Raw genomic sequence first — 20184 nt, 5'->3', positions numbered from 1 at the left:
ACGATGATGTTACAAGGCACCTACTATAGCTATTAAATAAGAAATGTTTCCGCAACTGAAAAACACTTCTCGTGGTCCACAGAATGAGGCTGACCCTGCTAGCTAGCTAGTCATATATGTACTGTTTTGGGAAAATACCAGTGGTGGGATTCAAATAATTTAACAACCGGTTCTCTGCCCTAATGATCAGCAGGGTAGGTGGGGCTTGGTGGTCACGTGACTGGGTGGGCATGGCCAACTCAACATCACTCACGTTGATGGTTGCTTCACCTTAGCTGTTACAATGTAATAAGGGTTAACCAGAGAGGCAGTTTCTGTAAGCAGGGCAATAAAAATTAAGCTAGAAACAACACCAGAATGTTTCCTTCCTGCCTTCCTTACAGGATTAGCCCTGTAAAGTGGAAAAAAACCAAAAGGAGATTTCTTCCAACAACCGGTTCTCCGAACTGCTTAGAAAGTTACCAACCGGTTCTCCCGAATAGGTGTGAACTGGCTGAATCCCACTACTGGAAAATACCCTGTTCCCCCTAAAATAAGACCTAACCAGAAAATAAGTCCTAGCATGATTTTTCAGGATGCTTATAATATAAGCCCTACCCCAACAATAAGCCCCAGTTAAGATTGTCAGCCAGAGGGATGCATGTAGTTACCATATTTCCCTGAAAAATAAAACTTGACTGGGAAAAAAAAGCCCTAATGCATCTTTTGGAGCAAAAATTAATATAAGACCCGATCTCATATTCGGGGAAATATGGGTATGGGGAGAAAAAAAACAAACAAACAGAATATTGGAGCACAATGATGGAAATTTCCTTAATGGGATACTATTTTAAGAATGTGTCATAGATTATTGTAAACTCCCATTCAGGAGTATAAGTAATCTGTCAACTCCTAAAGTTGTCCTGCTTAGGAAATGGGGGGAGTGCATTCTGTGCGTACTTTCGGCTAGAGTCAGATCTCCATTACTTCAGCAGACCTGGGAGGGGTACACTCATTGGGGAATGTGATTTATGACACAGACTGAGAGGAGGGAAGGAACAGGGGAAGCCACTCCCATAAAATAGGCCATACAGAAGAGGTTCTAAAAAAATTTGAAACCCACCACTGGCATGATGGTATTGTTGAGTTTAAGACATGTAGCATTTCCCCATTCCAGTACAACCCCAGACTATGGCAGATTGGCTTACAGGTCATTCCTTGACTTATTACCATCTGTTTAATTCACAGTTCCAAGTTACCATGGCCTGAGAAAAAGTTACAATCCATTCCCAAAGTTACAGGTATTGCACTCCACTGCAGCCAACTGATCGCAATTTGGGCCCTTGGCAATGGGCTAGTATTTACAACCGTTGCAGCAATGTGGTGTAAGTGGTGATTGTAACTTACCACATTCCCAGCTATCTTCTGACAAGCAGCATCAATTGGGGCAGCTAGATTCAGCTAATGATGACATGATTCACTTAATGACTATAGGTTGTAACAGTGGTGGGTTGCTAATCCCGTTCCAACTGGTTCAGTTGGAACGGGGCCGGCGGCGTCCTTGTGCACGTGCGCAGTTCACGCATGTGTCTTAGCGCCTGTGCGATGCTCCAGCTGCTCGCGGAGACTCACGCAGGCGCTGTATGTGCCATCCAGCTGCTCGCAGAGAATCGCGCAGGGGCTGTATGTGCCATGCACCTGCATGGAAGCACAGAAGCCTTCAAAGACCGGTAAGGAGCGCGGGCGGGCGGGTGGGCCCTTCGCCGTTCCCGGAAGTTACTTACTTCCGGGTTCGCCGACCAACCGGTTCGCGGGGACCGCCGTGAAGTGGTTGAAACCCACCCCTGGGTTGTAAGCTGCTTAGAGTCACATCTAGGTGAGATGGATGGTATATGAATTTAATAAATGAAAAAAAAATGCCATGAAATTGAGTCCGGTTATGTGATAACTCCTTTAAAAAAAAAACAATTGCTTAGTGACCAAAATTCTGGTCTCACAATTATGGTGATTTAAAGGGTTGAATATGGGACAGAGAGGAACTATGTAATATAATCTAAGAAAGGGAGGAGAGATAATAAGTTGGTTCATAATTGCTGTTAAGAAGATCAGACATCGCTTCTTTAATTATTGTTTCTTTTTTTCTTTCTTTATTCATACTCCGTCTCACACTTTTTCTTTTATCTTTTTTTTCTTAACTCTCCTTTTTATGTAACTTCTTATGTTTATCTTTTATTCATGGCAAAAAAAAACCTTCAGTAAAGATTATACATAAAAAGAAAATAAAAAAAATAAGATTGAAACTTAGTAACTTTTTAGGCTTTCAGAACCGTCTTATCGCTGCTACTGAAGACTTCGATTTTTTCAGGCCTATTTACCTTATTGATCTAAAGTATGGTAAAATCAAAGTGTAAATGTTGGTGTGGTGGTTTCTAGCAGCTAGCAGAGCTGGCAGCAGAATTGGACAGTGGGGAGGTTGGGAGGAACATAGGCCAGTCCTGGAGGCTGGGGAAGGCTCAGACGAGGCTCTGTGTCAAAGGCAGAGAAGGGAACGAGGCCGTCTGATAGTTCTCAGCTGCCTTTGGAGCTAAACAGCAGTGAGGCAGCAAATACGTAAATATTGAGGTTGGGTCAGGAGATAAGATGGCAAGCTGTTCCACTGGTTAATTGTCTTCACTGTTAGGAAGTTTCTCCTTAAGTCCAGGTTGCTTCTCTCTTTGATAAGTTTCCAACCATTGTGTCAGCGTTCCTAGTATCATGTAGAATTAAATCAGAGTCCAAGGCAAAACAATCCTTTTGGTTCCAATTTAATAAAGCACACATCTTAGGCATATCTGTGTTAATCCCAATACTAGAACCGAGGTGGCGCAGTGGTTAGAGTGCAGTACTGCAGGCCACTTCAGCTGACTGTTATCTGCAGTTCAGCGGTTCAAATCTCACCGGCTCAAGGTTGACTCAGCCTTCCATCCTTCCGAGGTGGGTAAAATGAGGACCCGGATTGTTGCGGGCGATATGCTGACTCTGTAAACCGCTTAGAGAGAGCTGAAAGCCCTATGAAGCAGTATATAAGTCTAACTGCTGCTGCTATTGGAAATAACATCAGAATTCCTCCCAGTTAAAAGTTCATGATCTTGTCCCCACACCGACAATCCATCACATGGTCCAATCTTCTTCTTCCATGCTGGCATCCACACCCAGCTGCTTCCGGCCAGGTGTCAAAGAACACTGAGACAAAGGATGATCTTGGCTTCTAGTAAAGAATGAAAAACAATACATTCCACAATCTCACTCCTGTCTATTCCCCCCTCCCATCAACTATACTAAAGAAACAGCATAATGAAATAAGAGAAAGTGTGGCAGGCCAAAATTCTAAAAGGAATATAAATGCAGGCCTGACACATTGTTTCTTGTCCTGCCTTTGGGTGCTTTTGTAGAATAATTTGATCCCCTCTTCTTTGGGGCAGCCCTTCAAATATTGGAATTCTGCTATCATGTCACTCGTAATTCTTCTTTTCTTTAGACTAGTCAAACACAAATCCTGCACAATCAAGGTCCTACAATTATTCAGTGTTCTCTCAAGCCTGAATTCGATTGGTTAGTTTTCAAACGCTTTAGCTTATTTCTCAGCTTCTGAAACTCCTATCCCCCCCGCCCCCAACATATCCTACCTGGAGTGGAAGAAGGAGCAAATCTTAGCACAAGAGGTAGAAGTTTTTATCCCAACTTGCACTGCATAATTCAACATTCTTAAATCAATATACAAACCTTCTTTGAAGCGTGTTGTGCCAAAAGATCCATACCAAAATGCATATATGAGGGGAAGGTGTGGATATTAGTAAAAAAAAAATGATTTGGGGGGAAACACAAACACCCACTCGTACGTTCAGAGACACAAAAAACAGCACCAAGGTGTGTTCAGTTAGTGAAACGGTTTTCACCCTGTTGTTTCTATATGGGAGACAATATCATTTTAATTTGGTGGCAGAATTGCTATTCCAGAAAGGTAAGCAGGCAACGAATAACAGGATAACAAAACTTGGTGAGGGAGCAGGGAAGAGAAGTAGATTATGCACCCAAAGAAAGAAGATGCATTACACAGCAGATACTAAAGATACCGTATTCGGTGAATATTCATAGTGGCTCATCCCCACTTCTCATGTTAGTGTCAGCCAGGTGTTGATGAATGTGATTTCAATGCTGCTTATTTCACTGTGCAAAAAGGTAATATTTCATACCACTGAGTCTTTACTTCTTTCCCCTCAGTACAGCAACACTTTTTGCATTCCAATTATACCTGATGGCAACTAATATACACTAATAAAATAAGCTGAGGTTTGAAACCTTGCCCCCCCCCCCTTCTCCCTAAATGCAGAAACTAGAAAGTGTCCCATCTTTGCAATCTGTTCCTCAAATTAGCTCTGTTAATTCGGTTCTTTATGGTGCTCTTACTTCAATCATTCAAGAACAGTCATTCATTTATTTATTACTTTCTGGCTTGCTGAATTTGTATGCTGGTCCAGTCCAGCTACTTGGTGTAGCTAAAATATTACTAAGGCTTTGTTGTCTAAAGCAGGAATCAGGTGCCTTTAAGGTGTCCTCTCAAAGCTCTTAATAATGGGCCAGGATCCATTTACAAATAACTCAAGCAGTTCAGAGCAAAACACTTTGGGAAAACACTGGTTCTCACTGGTTCAAGGTTGACTCAGCCTTCCATCCTTCCTAGTTAGAGAGGGTTGTAAAGCACAGACTTATATACTGTGAAGTGTATAAGTCTAAGTGCTATTGCTAACTCTGCCCACTGCGAGGTGTTTGATTCTCACTGGTTCAAGATTGACTCAGCCTTCCATCCTTCCTGCTTAGAGAGGGTTGTAAAGCACAGACTTATATACTGTGAAGTGTATAAGTCTAAGTGCTATTGCTAACTCTGCCCACTGCGAGGTGTTTGATTCTCCTGGTTCAAGATTGACTCAGCCTTCCATCCTTCCTGCTTAGAGAGGGTTGTGAAGCACAGACTTATATACTGTGAAGTGTATAAGTCTAAGTGCTATTGCTAACTCTGCCCACTGCGAGGTGTTTGATTCTCCTGGTTCAAGATTGACTCAGCCTTCCATCCTTCCTGCTTAGAGAGGGTTGTGAAGCACAGTCTTATATACTGTGAAGTGTATAAGTCTAAGTGCTATTGCTAACTCTGCCCACTGCTAGGAGTTTGATCCTCACTGGTTCAAGGTTGACTCAGCCTTCCATCCTTCCTGCTTAGAGAGGGTTGTGAAGCACAGACTTATATACTGTGAAGTGTATAAGTCTAAGTGCTATTGCTAACTCTGCCCACTGCGAGGTGTTTGATTCTCCTGGTTCAAGATTGACTCAGCCTTCCATCCTTCCTGCTTAGAGAGGGTTGTGAAGCACAGACTTATATACTGTGAAGTGTATAAGTCTAAGTGCTATTGCTAACTCTGCCCACTGCGAGGTGTTTGATTCTCACTGGTTCAAGATTGACTCAGCCTTCCCTCCTTCCTGCTTAGAGAGGGTTGTGAAGCACAGACTTACATACTGTGAAGTGTATAAGTCTAAGTGCTATTGCTAACTCTGCCCACTGCGAGGTGTTTGATTCTCCTGGTTCAAGATTGACTCAGCCTTCCATCCTTCCTGCTTAGAGAGGGTTGTGAAGCACAGACTTATATACTGTGAAGTGTATAAGACTAAGTGCTATTGCTAACTCTGCCCACTGCGAGGAGTTTGATTCTCACTGGTTCAAGATTGACTCAGCCTTCCATCCTTCCTGCTTAGAGAGGGTTGTGAAGCACAGACTTATATACTGTGAAGTGTATAAGTCTAAGTGCTATTGCTAACTCTGCCCACTGCTAGGAGTTTGATTCTCACTGGTTCAAGGTTGACTCAGCCTTTCATCCTTCTGAGATGGGCAAAATAAGGACCCAGGTTGTTGGGGGCGATGGGCTGACTCCGTAAACTCACTTAGAGAGGGTTGTAAAGCATTGTGAAATGGTATATGAGTCTAAGTGCTATTGCTATTTCTACCCTAAGCCAGCCTCTTTGCTTTTTTTCAAGTAAAACCATGTTGTACTTTGAATATACCAGAGGAAGTGGTTCTTTTCCTTGATGCCTAACCTTCTCATTCTCTCTCTTTCCTTGAAGCTATTGAGGTGAACCTCCAAAAGGCTCTCGCCGAAGCTTCTGAAACCTGCACGCAGGAATGCCTCATCCTTGGCCATTCTGACAATTGCTGGATGCCTCCTTCGTTGACACAGTACCAGCAATCCAATCCCCCTTTGCCAGCTTTTGGCTTCCAGCAGGGATGGGTGCGAGGAGCCATCTCGGAAGGAAGACACACCCTCGGGCGGGCCAGTTCCAAGGAGGATACAGAGAAAGGCCAAGGGGGACCAAAGCCTCAGTTCTACAATGCCTGCGATAGACTCTGCACCACGGAAGACACGCTCAAACTCATCCCCCTGGCAAATTTCATACCTCCTGCCCAGGCCGTGCCTGCCTCTGGAAGCAGCACCACTCTGATCCATGAGCACCAGCTATAAAAGGCATATCTTGACAAAGCAAAAGGCTATTTTGGGCTTTAAACGTGTGAGTGTACATAGTCACAGCTTAACACGATTTTTATTTGTATGCAAAGCTCCTTAGGTTTGTGGCTATTGATGTATATAGAATTCCGAACCCAAGCTGAAAAAGCTGAGTTCTTAACAATAAGAGTTGGAAGGAAATTCAGCTTCCTCACTCAGAAACAATTATGCAAACAAACATCACAAAATGAAAAGTAAAAAAAAAAAACACCCAACCAACCACAAAGGAATATTGGCAAGAGAAACAAAAGTGTGTGATTTCCTCCCCCCCACCCCAAGAGTTGTTGTCATCAGATGTTAAAGAGTTGGTCTCCTGGGGTAGAAATGGAATTATGTTTGGGAGTGAGGTCTACTGCATGATGATGAAAGAGAGAAAATGTCAGAATGGCTTTTTTTTTTTTTTTTTTTCAAGTCATCCGGTCATCTTGTACATGATACAAGCAAACTATTTATTAGCATATACTATGATGTAAACTTGCCTCAGGTTATCTGAACAGGAAACTCCCCTGATCTCATTTATGCTGGCTAGAGTTGCAATGGGATAGCCTTGTGAAAAGGGAGCTAAAATATCAATATTTCCTCTTGCATAGCACAATGCTACCTGCTTCCATGATATCTAATATGGTAAAGGGTGGCCCAAAGTTAATCAATAACAAACTGTTCTATACAGGGAGAAAATTCAGCAGGTTTTAACAGGTTCGGGAGAACCAGTAGCGGAAATTGTGAGTAATTTGGAGAACCAGCAAATACCACCTCTGGCTGGTCCCAGTGGGGAGGGAATGGAGATTTTGCAGTATCTTTCCCCTGCCACGCCCACCAAGCCACGCCCACAGAATCGTTAGTAAAAAATTGAATTTCACCACTAGTTCTATAGATCGGGATTAGGGGTGGTATTTACTTACCTTCCCTACCAGTTTGCAAATATGAGCGCACATGCGATTTTTGCTAAAAGAAGGGGTCTAATTGGGATACCGTAGAGCTGGATGGGTGGGTGGGGCCACCTGTGATTCCCGCTGTAATTCCGTTGGAATTCCCCAGTGATTTCCGCTACCGGTTCAGGCAAACTGGTCCAAATCGGTAGAATACCACCTCTGATCTGGATGCCTAGAATCACAGTATTTAGCGGAAGATCAAAAGAAACCATGGATGATCTGAGCTGAACATTTCTTAAATGATCTTTCTTTAAACAAAAAAAAGATAATCACATGTTCAAAACTTTATTTATGAACCCTTTAAAAAAAAAGTTCACTTGGAAGAGGATTCTTTTGCGCAAACTCTACATTGTGACTTCACTCCCCCCCCCATACAATGCCCTTATCTAGATGCATCCTGCGGTCCATGAGCCCCCAGAATTGTGAGAAAGGTCAAAAGATATTGGTCCAGCTTTTGAGAAGAACAATAGATCTGGCTTTTCAGTAGGTATTCTATGCGAATGTGAGGGGAAAGAAACTTGGCAAAATTCTCCTCTTCATTTCCGAACTCCTCTTCATTTCCGAACTCACAATCCTGAGGCTGAGGATTATGCTCAATTCTTGGCGGACAAAGTAGCTCGGTTTCGATCGGACTTGGACTCCACCGCAGTAGGTCCAGCTGAGTCACAGGAGGATTACTTGTTACATCAGCTCTGGGTTGAGTTCCAGGAAGTTGCCTCTGGGGATGTGGACAAGGCCATTCGAGCTGTAAGTGCCTCCACTTGTATTTTGGACCCGTGTCCCTCCTGGCTGGTGGCTAACAGCAGGGAGGTGACACATGGCTGGATCCAGGCGGTTGTCACCGCCTCCCTTCGGGAGGGGCACTTCCCCGCCGTACTTAAAACGGCGGTGGTGAGACCCCTCCTGAAGAAACCATCGTTAGATCCAGCCATCTTAAACAACTTTCGTCCTGTCTCCAACCTTCCCTTTATCGGGAAGGTTGTTGAGAAGGTGGTGGCCTTTCAGCTTCAACGGGCCTTGGAGGAAGCTAGCTATCTTGACCCCTTCCAGTCCGGCTTCAGACCTGGTTACAGCACAGAAACCGCTTTGGTCGCATTGACCGATGATCTCTGGAGGGCCAGAGATGGAGGCTATGCGTCCATCCTGGTTCTCCTTGACCTCTCAGCGGCTTTCGATACCATCGACCATGGTATCCTTCTGCGACGACTGCGGGAGGTGGGAGTGGGAGGCACTGTTCTGCGGTGGTTCTCCTCCTACCTCTCGGACAGGTCGCAGTCGGTGTTGGTCGGGGGGCAGAGATCGTCCCTGAGGCCCCTAACATGTGGGGTACCTCAGGGTTCGGTCCTATCCCCCCTACTATTTAACATATACATGAAACCGCTGGGCGAGATCATTCGGAGGCACGGGATAAAATACCATCAATATGCGGACGATACGCAATTGTATCTGTCCGCCCCGTGCCAACTCAATGAAGCGGTGGACGTGATGAACCAGGGTTTGGAGGCCGTTAGGAACTGGATGAGTGCTAACAAACTGGTACTCAACCCGGATAAGACCGAGTGGCTGTTGTGTTTCCCCCCCAATAATTTGGCTAATATACCAACGCTTAGGCTGGGGGGTCAAATTTTATACCCCTCAGATAGGGTCCGCAACTTAGGAGTCCTCCTGGACCCACAGCTGACTTTCGATCACCAGCTGTCAGCTGTGACCAGGGGGGCATTTGCCCAGGTTCGCCTGGTCCGCCAGTTGCGGCCCTACCTAGACCGGGGGGCTCTCACAACAGTCACTCGAGCCCTTGTGATCTCTAGACTGGAATACTGCAATGGGCTCTACATGGGGCTGCCCCTGAAGTGCATCCGGCGACTGCAGCTAGTCCAAAATGCAGCCGCGCGAGTGATAGTGGGCGCACCGCGGTTCGCCCACGTTACACCTGTCCTCCGCGAGCTGCATTGGCTGCCTGTTGGTCTCCGGGTGCGCTTCAGGATACTGATGACCGTCTTTAAAGCACTCCATGGTAGCGGGTCTGGGTACTTGAGAGACCGCCTTCTGCCGATTACCTCCCTAAATCGACCAATTAGATCGCACAGACTGGGCCTCCTCCGAATTCCATCTGCCAGTCAATGTCGACTGGCGACCACACGGAGGAGAGCCTTTTCTGTTGCCGCCCCGACCCTGTGGAACGAGCTCCCCATGGAGATCCGTACCCTCACCACTATCCAGACCTTCCGCGCAGCCCTCAAGATCTGGCTCTCCCAGCAGGCCTGGGGATAGGTTTCCAATTACCCGCCCGAGTGTTTGATCGCTGAATGAAAGTTGTGTTTTATTATTTTTTCTTTGTGCACATATTGTTTTGTTTTTGACCTTGCACCCCCCTCCCCTGTGGTTGTAAGCCGCCCTGAGTCCCCTCAGGGAAAAGGGCGGCATATAAATCCCAATAAAACCAAACCAAACCAAAACAATCACGATGAAGACTATCAAGAGACAATGCATGCATTACTTTGAACATGCATTCTCTCAGGTCTTCTGGATGGCTTTGGATTTTGCTTAGATTGTTTTTTCCCCTGATATTGGACACTGCAAATATCTCTAGAGAGAGGAAAAGGTACCATAACGTAGTAAAAAGCTATATTGTGTCTCTGTCTCCTTCAACGATGGAGAATCAATAGATGATGTTGTACAGTGTTCCTTCGGGAAAACTATCGCTGAGAAACTAATGCTGAGCCAAAAGAAGGAAGAGGCAGCCCTCCCCACCCCCTGGGCATATTCTTAGACAGGAGATTCCAGGGACATAGGCAGAGGGGAAGTATTCGTTTCTCAAATGAATGTTTTCTGAGAGGTTTGGAGTCATCAAGGAATAACTAGATCTGTGGTTAATAGGAATAGATGAGAGTAGATGAAGCTATCAGACAGCCTAGCTATGGTTATGAACTACAATTTGCAAATAACTTTAAATAAACTTTACATCTGGATTAGTTACATGATATTGCAATATGGGTATGGTCACGCCATGTCATGGAGAGGAAAAACAAAACCCTGAAACAAGAAAGAGACTGTGTGTCACAAAAATCCCTCCTTATTTATCTCCTGTGAATAAATGGCATTCACACACCGAAAAATCCTGGCAACAATCCTTCAAAGAGTTAACTGCAGTAGCAGACCTTATCAGTTCCTTACAATAATTGCCAGGCTGTGAGCTCCCAGCTGAAAGGCTGCAAATTAAGTTCTGGCATGCAGTCTCTGCGGCACAAAACACAATGAGCAAAATCTTCAGAAATACAAACTGTTGTCTCCTACGACCACCACTCCTCTTTCCTTCTATTTATTCCCCAGGCAGGTGGGGGGGGGGGCATTCAGCATCCACGTGTGCCTTGCTGCCCAAGCTGACTCCTTGTCCTTCATTGTACTCCTCTCCTAACACGCAACTGGAAAAAGCCCAAGTTGTTCTTCCTCCTCACTCATCTCTGTCTCCAAAGGCATTTGCCTCTCCAGTGGCTAGAAAATGTCAGATGGTCCTGGCTCTATCTCTTCTTCCAACACAGATGATCCATCAGAACCTTCCCCAGGCCCCAGAACTGGCCCAAGTTCTTCCCCAACCTTCTCAGTCTGCCACCATCTCCGTTGGCAGCTGGCGGGCTACAACAGAACCAGTTAGAGAAACATCAGTAAGAGCAACTGAAGACAAAATTCATGTCTATAACCTGAACATTTTGCAATTAAAAAAAGAAAGGTGCAACAGAGCAAAGCAGAGGAAAAAATTGTCCCCTTGGGCAGTTAAAGCATCATAGTATAGTCCAATATTGTTCACCTTTCTATCAATCTTAGAATATTGCTCATATCTCATTGTAGCCTTCACTTCGGAGACATACTCTATAAAAATCTTCTTTCTAACATGTGTCCTTACTTTCCAGGCTCAGTTTAGATATACCCTTAACAAAGATGAGCAGAAAGTAGATATAATTTTCTGTGCCTTCAGGCTGGGCCCAACAAAAATTTGAGATTTTCTCCCAAGGAAAAAAGAATTCACAACTACTTGTGCAAGACATTGGTGACGGCGGAGACACACACATCTATTCTTTCTTTCATCAGCGTCACTTGTTGGCTGCAGAAATTAAATCAATAAATCTTGCGAAGAATGCCTAAATAGGATTAATGCCCCTCATAAAGTTGACTTGCAATGAATAATTCTTGTCAGCAACTAGAGCAGTCTTCCTTATCACTCCAATGAAACAGTATATTGCGTGTGGGTGGCAAACTCCGGCCCTCAATAAAGTTACATGGGGGATGTTAAGATAAATTGCCCATTCCTGTAGGTTCGACTTTATAAATCCATAGATTACTCACTAAACTGTTTAGGTAAAGAAACACTTTTAACTTGCTGAAGTAGACACAGAAGCAAATTGCCAATATCAATTTAAAGAATGAGAGAACTGGGAAACAGATGTTCAATTGATATAATTATGAGGAGCCCTTGATGTTCTCTGGGCTTGTTGGTTTTCTTGCAGATGTTTCATTACCCAAACTAGGTAATATGATCAGTGCTAGGAAAGAGTGGATCTCCTCTCAATTTATAATCTAGTCCCGTGATGGCGAACCTATGGCACGGCGTGCCAGAGGTGGAACGCAGAGCCCTCTCTGTGGGCATCGCCAGCTGCTTTTCTGGTTTCCAGCACGCACATCTTTACTGGCCAGCTGGTCTTCATGGGTCCAGGAGCACTGGAAAATGGCCTGAAAATGACCAAAACCCAGGCCGTTTTCCAGGTCATTTCTAGGCCTTTTATGTGCCATTTTCTGATGCTCCGGCGCCTGTGAAGACCAGCTTGCGCCCGCAAAGACCATTACAAAAGCGGCCTGAAAATGCCCCCCAAAACTGCCAAAAATAGGCATACCAGCCAGCCAGTTTTCAGGTTTCCAGTGCTGTGGCATGCCCACGTGTATGTGTGTTCCGGTTTGGGCATTCGGTGCCCAAAACTGATCACCATCTAGAATATAAACTGAGAGCAAACCCACTCCTTATTAGCACTGATGATACTACCTAGTATGGGTAATGAAATGTCTGCAAGGAAACAACCAAACTCAGAGAGCACCACTGACCTCTCATTTCAACTTTGAGCTAGAAATATCCTCCTTTATTGATGCAATTACCAAACCCCCTCATATTAAATTGTTCTGTATCAATTCAAGGGGACGTCCCAGGATGGATTAGACATATCATGATCCATCTTTCCATGCCATTCCACTCCATCTCTATTGTAGTGAATACTTAGCAATTTCTATACCCCGTATAAAGATGCATTAGTTCCTCCATTGAAACTCTCCTAGCCTTCTTTCATTTTCTCCTTAGCGCTTGATTCACGCAATCTGGTATTTTCTACAACCAAAACCACCCGTTTCTTTAACACAATCAGGTACTTTTCCCAACTCCAATTTCTAACCATATAAAGACAATCAGTGTGATGGGAAAAGGAAGCAATAGATGGTGCTCAGAATAAACAAGCGAACACAAACCAACACGTTTGAAGGGGATACCAGGTTCTTTCCTTTTTAAGTGTTACTCAAAAGCTGTAATTTGTGAACAAAAATATTTGTATGTACAATTAATGTAATATAAAACTGCTTGTAAATTTATAGAATTTCTCATTGTCAAAGATCTCAATGAATGCTGAAAAAAAAAACCTTCATTATGCACCCAGCAGGTATAAGTAGCTTTATATATTGTTGTTCCCACTGTTAATCAATCCAGAACACATTTTGCTTAATGTGTAAAAAAAAAATATACAAGATTTGCTTTCTTTTTTTTTAACCTTCTGATGATATACAATTCATAAATCCACCAGCTATCTAATTGTGTAGCTATTCCTAATGCCATGATTTCTATTTTTAGATGAGATATTGGAGCGTTTCAATTCAGATGTGTATAAATTGTGAAGTACACGTTAATCCTGTAGCCTCTGACACAATCACTCACTGCTAATTCAAGCACAGTTAAGAGTTTGACAAATGAATCTGGAACTAATCAATATTGACAGACCTTCTCTTGTTTTTAGGGGTTAGAAAGTATTTGATCGACCCTTTTATTTTATTTTGTTTTAAGTATGGTATCTACCATAACTCTAACTGTGCTTGCTTGTGTGTTTGTGTGTCCTTGTGTGCCTATGGATCCATGCTCGTAGTAAAAGGTGAAATAGCAATAGCACTTAGATTTATATACCGCTTCACAGTGCTTTTGCAGCCCTCTCTAAGCGGTTTACAGAGTCAGCTTCTTGCCCCCAGCAATCTGGGTCCTCATTATACCCACCTCAGAAGGATGGAAGGCTGAGTCAACTTTGAGCCTGGTGAGATTTGAACTGCCAAATTGGAGGCAGCCGGCAGTCAGCAGAAATAACCTGCAATACTGCAGTCTTACCACTCCACCGTGGCTCAAATATTATTTCTTTTGCTTTTTTTTGAAAAAACTCACCTTGTAAAGAGAATAAATCCCTCCAAGGACAGTTCATATCAATTCCCTTCTTTCCAAAAGGACATATCTAATCTTAGCCCCAATGGAGGAGTAGGGATTGGATTCTAAGCAGATGTTACTCAATGAACTCTACATCAGTTGGTGAACCAACATTCTTCTTCTTGATGGTAAAATCAGAAACCAAACATATATTCAAACATCCCTGAGGAATGGATGCAAAATTCAGAATACAGACTAACAGCGTTGCAAAGAACTTTTAGTCCAAACTCCTGTTCAGGCAGAAGATCCTATACCATTGCAAACAAATGGCTGTCCAATCTCACATTAAAAACCTCCATTGATGGGGCAGCCACAAGTTCTAAAGGCAAGACTTTCCACTGATGAATTGTTCTAACTGACATTTCTCTTTCGTTATAGGTTGCTTCCCTCCTTGATTAAGTTCCATCCCTTGCTTCTTGTCCTGCACTCAGGTGCTTTGGAGAATAGGTTGCCCCTCCCACTCTTTTCTGGGACAGCCCCTTGAATATTGGAAGACTCCTGTCATATCACCCCCTACTCCTTCTCTTTCTCAGACTATACATTCCTAGTTCCCTCAACTGTTCATCATGTGGTTTAGCCTTAACAATTTCTTTTTCCGAGTTTCTGCAATCTATGAGACAGTGACTCCTTTTCAGTCAAAAGAAATCAACAGTCTGTAGAAAAACTTCCTTCCATCAAATGAAAAAAAAAAAAAAGCTGTACTACAGAAATACACGATCACGAAGAGCACTTGTGTAGATCTAATTGTAATGGGGGAGGGGGGTGTCTGAGCAATTCAACCTTTCAATCCCCCCACCTCCCCCACCAAAAAACCCCATCCAACAATTCCAACAAATGTTGTTAGCCAGGCGTATTTGACTTCCCGTGAGCATAGAAGCTCTGCCTTCTGAATTCAGGCATGAAGATAGCAAGACTTTTAAATCATTGATACAAAAATATAGCTTTCTTCTCTTCATTTGTACAGCTGGAGCATTGGAGTAGTTTTTAGCCATCCATCAGAATTAAGTGGTTCCATTTCCCAGTGGCGAACTCAGAGTGCTGCCACGGAAAATCAATGCGAAAAACTTTGGAGTTAACATGTTTGAAACTCATCATGGTGCCTGTTACGGCTGGGCATTGTTGATGAGAAACTTATTTTGAAATATGTGGCATATGGCTGTAAAAACATCAGTAGATGTTACAGATTTTTACGGATTAAAAGAAGAATTTAACATATAGATAAAACCATTTGGATATAGTAGTCCTCAATGTTCAAACACAATTGAACCCCAAAAATTATGTTGCTAAGGGAGAGTGGTTAAGTGAATTTTGCCCCATTTTTCACCCTTTCTTGCCATAGTTGTTAAGTGAATCACTGCAGTTGTTAAGTTGGTAACCCAGCATTAAGTGAATCTGGCATCCCCATTGTCTTTGCTTGTCAGAAGGTTGCAAAAGCCACATGATCCCAGAACACTGTGACCATCATGAATATGAGTTAGTTGCCAAGTGTCCAAATTTTGATCACATATTGTTATGATATACATTGATTCCTCTCTCTAGAAATCATAGATTTTAGACCGATCTGCAAAATCACTCCACATGATGACTAAGAACTTGGGTCGCAGAGCACTCTTAACTAAGAAGATATGATTTAAGCCACAACTTCTCAGAAACTGCCCCATTCAATTTTGGGAAGATCCCAAAGCAGAAGAGAAATCCGTGTCATTTAAATAGATGTCTCTTTGCTAAATAGCCAGAAGTGTGTAAAAAAAATGTATGTTGTAACAACAAATAGGCCCTTTTAGCTTAAGAAGGTAGAAAATTGTTGTTAGTCCATCAAGTTCATTGTTTTCTCTCCAATGGCTGGAATAGATCTCCCAGAGATTTTTTTCCATCACTTGATAGTAAGAATTTTTTAAAAGTGGTGATATGACAGTATGGTCCGAAGTCTTTCTAAACAAGCATGTAGTATATTACTTAATAAGGACATGGAGAACTTTGGCTAGCTGATAATGAATGTGAAGCTACTTAGGTTGAAATCAAGTTGTGCATTCAGATGTCGCTCCCTGTTGATGTTCATCACATGTTTAAGAAATGTATTATTGAAAATAATCTGTAAATCCCCTTATATTATGATATATTGCCTATTAATACCTGTACATTAAGAGCAATGCATATTAATATACATAGAAACCTTCATGTAACTGGGCAACCAAACTACTCTCAGTATGCAAATAGCATTCATTCCCCTGCCTTTTTTTTTGTTGTTCTGGTTGTTGTTGTTGTTGTTTCATCGTACTATGGATCCACTGGGAATTTGGCAGCTAAGTGTTCGGACTTTTATTACTTTGTATTGCTTCTCTGTTTGCCTTGGAAATTCCTGTACACATTTGGAAGAGGAGTAGAGCAAATTCTCATTATTTACTAATGCTACTTGTTTAGTTGCTGGGCGGGAGAGGAAACTGTATACGTGGTACAACAAACTAAACCTCACATCATGCAAACTGCATACATTCCCATGCAAGAGAGTAGTATGTACACTTGCATTTAGGATGAACACTATGTATGACTTGCCCACCAAAGAAAGTTGTGTGTATGTGTGAGCGAGTGAGCGAGTGAGTGTATGTCAGCAGAAAACAACTTAGTGCCACCTTTTCATTTAGTCACTTATTCTCTTCTAATTGGGATCAGATAGAGATAGAACGGAAGGGAGAGAAACAAAAAGAAAAAAGTTTCCAACTTATGAACAAAGTGTCATATTAAAAAAAAATGAAGCATATGTAAGGGGGGAAAACACATCAAATTAAGACAGAAAACCTCCATTTAGTTGACTCATAAGTCCATGAGCCTCACTTGATTTATTCTGCTTGTTTGTTAGAAGAATCTATGGATATTTCTGTAAAATACTGTCAAACTACATCTATTTAAGGGTGAATTTTTGGCATTCACCACAAATCGTAGACCAGCATGTGCTAATTGACAAACAGCGCTGAGGAAAGATTCTCACCTATGATTCTTCACGCCCATTTTATTTTGTTTTAAAGACAGTCTTTAAAAACAGACTAAAGAAATATCCCTTCCTTTCTGAAGTAGCTTCCTTCTGAACTGTGAAGGCTCCCCTGCTCAAAAGAAAAGCAATAGGAATCCAGACACCAGTATATTTGTTTACTTGACGGTGAGATTTAGCTTACTTTTTTTTTTAAAAAAAAAGCACAAAACTCAGAATCTTGCCAGAATCTTGATAATATCTTTATCGCGTTGTGCTACTCCACCTCCCAGCAATTATTTTTAATTATCGTCTTCCTTGAAATCAAATCAAGTTTATGTATTTTGGAACATGTGTAATGTTTAGACATTATTAAACTTGGCAGGGAGGGGAAAATGTAATATTGTAGCACTGCATTCCACAACGCACTGTGTACCTTAACAAAAATATGTGATATGTGAATTGATAAAAGGACTTTTCCCCCCCCCATCAACCTTTAAGGGTTCAGAGTGTTAAAGAAACATCTGTGTACTGAAATTACCATGAGTTTTATAACAAACGCATCCCTATGCAATCGAAAAACCTTCATTTAAAAAAAAAAAAACTACTTTGGAATTTGGTGCTCATCAGATTATGGCCTGGTCTCCTCATTTTAAAACGATGGGTTTTGTGATCGTTTAATAGGTCAAAGAAACCATTTACCTGTTTGGCAAATACGAAAAGAATGAAATCATGCATATCTCATGTTAACCGTAAGACAGAAAGATAACTGAAAACCTTTTTTTTTTTTTTTTTTTTTTTGTAAATATCTGTATTTGAGTTTGTACTTCAGGGAGAATTCCTTTTCCTCACTTTGTGGCATACTAAAGGATTTGAAAGTGAATAAGTCTGTGTATTTGTATTTAAACCTACCCTAATCAACAATCTAGTATCAGGCTATTGCACATCATATGCTCTTAAGTCCAATAGCACTGGAAATCCAGTTTTAAACCCCTGTAGTTCTCTTTCAGGTTATGTACAGCATGTTGTCTTGTTAATTAAGCTGCTTATTAATAAAATTAGAGCCACAAAACCAGTGGAGTTTCTTCTGGTGATTGATGTTTACCTGGTGTGTGTCCCCCCCACCGCCGCCCAATGAATGGTGTCCTTGCAAAAGTGAAGACTTCAAATGGAAGCATCAAAGAATTAACACCTTGGTTAAAGATGTAATGTTTTCCACTTGTGCGTCACTGTGAGCCTACATTCTTGCTGTCCTTCTTTGCAGAATTTTTTCCCCCCCTTTTGAATGTTGCAGCAGGGTGGCCGCAAAAAGTGCCGACAGCTTTTAGGAAATAACTATAGTTGCTCTAATCAATACTGCACAACCTTGAGAAACAAACAACTCTGGCGGGTACTTGGTGTTCTTACTTTCAAACTGATGGATGAGAAGATTTTTCCCCCCTTCCTTCTGTAGATGGAAGAAACATTCAAAGGAACGAAGGAAACTTGCGTTCTTGTGTTACAGGAACGGATTTTTCTTAAGGGTAAATGATTATATTTGACAGTCACTCGGTGCCCATGTTTCTCCAACTGAACAAATGAATTATGAACAAAATGCCTGGCATTAGACAGAAAACACTCGGCTAAAACTCTCTGAACTTTTTCCCAGGAATAATTTAGAGGACTAGAAAGGTAACATTTCCCCCTCTGCATGGATATTTGGCTTCTGAATATAATGTATCGGCCTTCTTGCCAACCTAAAAATATACTACTTACATAATACGGTACTTGACATTTGATCAGATTGGAAACATTGCGTTTCCTGCTTCATGAAAAATTCACTCCAATCATTGGCAAGCAAAATAAGTTTCTGGGATGGCAAGGAAGTGTTTTCGTTCAGGAGAACAATCCTGAGGGTTGCATTAGTGACTTCTGTGTCATTATAGAAGTCTAATTCAGCCTTCCACCATTGCTTGCCCTTGCGATATTATTTTTTGATGATGGCTCCCATGATTTTCAAGCTGCATGACCGATACATCTAGAGAACTTCAGATTTGTGCATTCTGGACACTAGACTGGAGGAAGCCCATTGGACTGGATCCAGGTAGGATAGGAGATGAAGACTGGCAAGTCGTTGGCATCTTATGCTGATGAAGATGGCACACTTTTCTGCTCTATGGTTGGATTCCTTTACCACATAAGGTCATAGATGGTTCAACCACAGATTACTGAATCAGCCAAAATTGACTGGATTAACCCATTGCTTAATAATTTAGTTAGAAGAATGACATTGACAGAATTTATATAATTTTGTTTCACTTTCTGGGATTATCTTTTCTTAGGCGGTCTAGGGTAGTTTTCATTTGGTTTTGTTACCAATTTAATTTATTCTATAGCATGTGTCTCTGTATGTGTGTGTGTGTGTGTGTGCGTGCGTGTCTGTGTCTGTGTGTATGCATACATACATATGTGTTATATTTGTGCTGATAAATAAATAAAATAATCAGCACAAATATAACACAAATATAACAAAGGCAACAGTAAAAATATTGGGTTTCTGTCATGATGGACTCTTGTGACGAGCCGATTGACAGATAATGGAAGCAGTTAGCTTCCTCCCATAATTGGGGCATACCAGGGGTTGTGACACTAAATATATACATACATACATACATACATACATACATACATACATACATACATACATCTGATATAGATGTGAGGGGAGGGAAAAGAAAGGGAGAGGGAGGGAGAGAAAGAGGGAGAGGGGGAGAGGGAGTGAATGCTGGGTTAAATCCAGGTTGCAGTTCTCTTGTAGGCATGGAAGGTTAACCATTGGACCAGTCATTCTTTCTCAGCCTTAGACGAGAAAGTTGAAAGTTGAAATTGTCAACCAACATAATGGTCCATAACCTTCAGTGAGGAGTCCCTTCCTGGGGTCATGGATTTGAACTGAAAATTTACATAGATGGGTGCATAAGCACACGTCAACTATTACTTCATAATCCTTTCTAAGAAATATTGCCTCTAACATTTCAAAGGGCAATTTAATTAGGAGTAAACCTAACATTCTACACCATAAACAATAGTTTACAGGCACATTGGTTGTTGTGATGAGTGAACCAGGTCTTTATCCACACAATAACAGTGAAACCATTTGTCTTCTTTAAAGTTTGCGACTCCATAATGCCACTCTGCCTTCTAGATGACGTAGGCAAACACACTCCCTGCATCCATGCTGTACCA

At 42.1% G+C, this 20184-nt stretch overlaps 1 protein-coding gene across 1 annotated transcript in view; it reads left to right on the top strand.

Annotated features, from left to right (window-relative positions):
- Window positions 1–6776, top strand: part of PCDH11X (protocadherin 11 X-linked) — a 720099-nt gene extending 713323 nt beyond the window's left edge. Inside the window, exon 8 of the mRNA XM_087727565.1 lies at window positions 6130–6776. Coding sequence (XP_087583691.1) covers window positions 6130–6524 — 395 coding nt within the window. The 3' untranslated portion in view covers window positions 6525–6776. The remainder of the gene's footprint in view (window positions 1–6129) is intronic.
- Window positions 6777–20184: the final 13408 nt, after the last annotated feature.

This window comes from Thamnophis sirtalis, unplaced genomic scaffold (assembly GCF_051295495.1).
Source record: "Thamnophis sirtalis isolate CommonGarterSnake01/CBP01778 unplaced genomic scaffold, rThaSir2_p1.2 scaffold_13, whole genome shotgun sequence".
NCBI lineage: Eukaryota > Metazoa > Chordata > Lepidosauria > Squamata > Natricidae > Thamnophis > Thamnophis sirtalis.
Note: the sequence above shows the minus strand (reverse complement) of the source record. Positions and strands in the feature narration are given on the sequence as shown.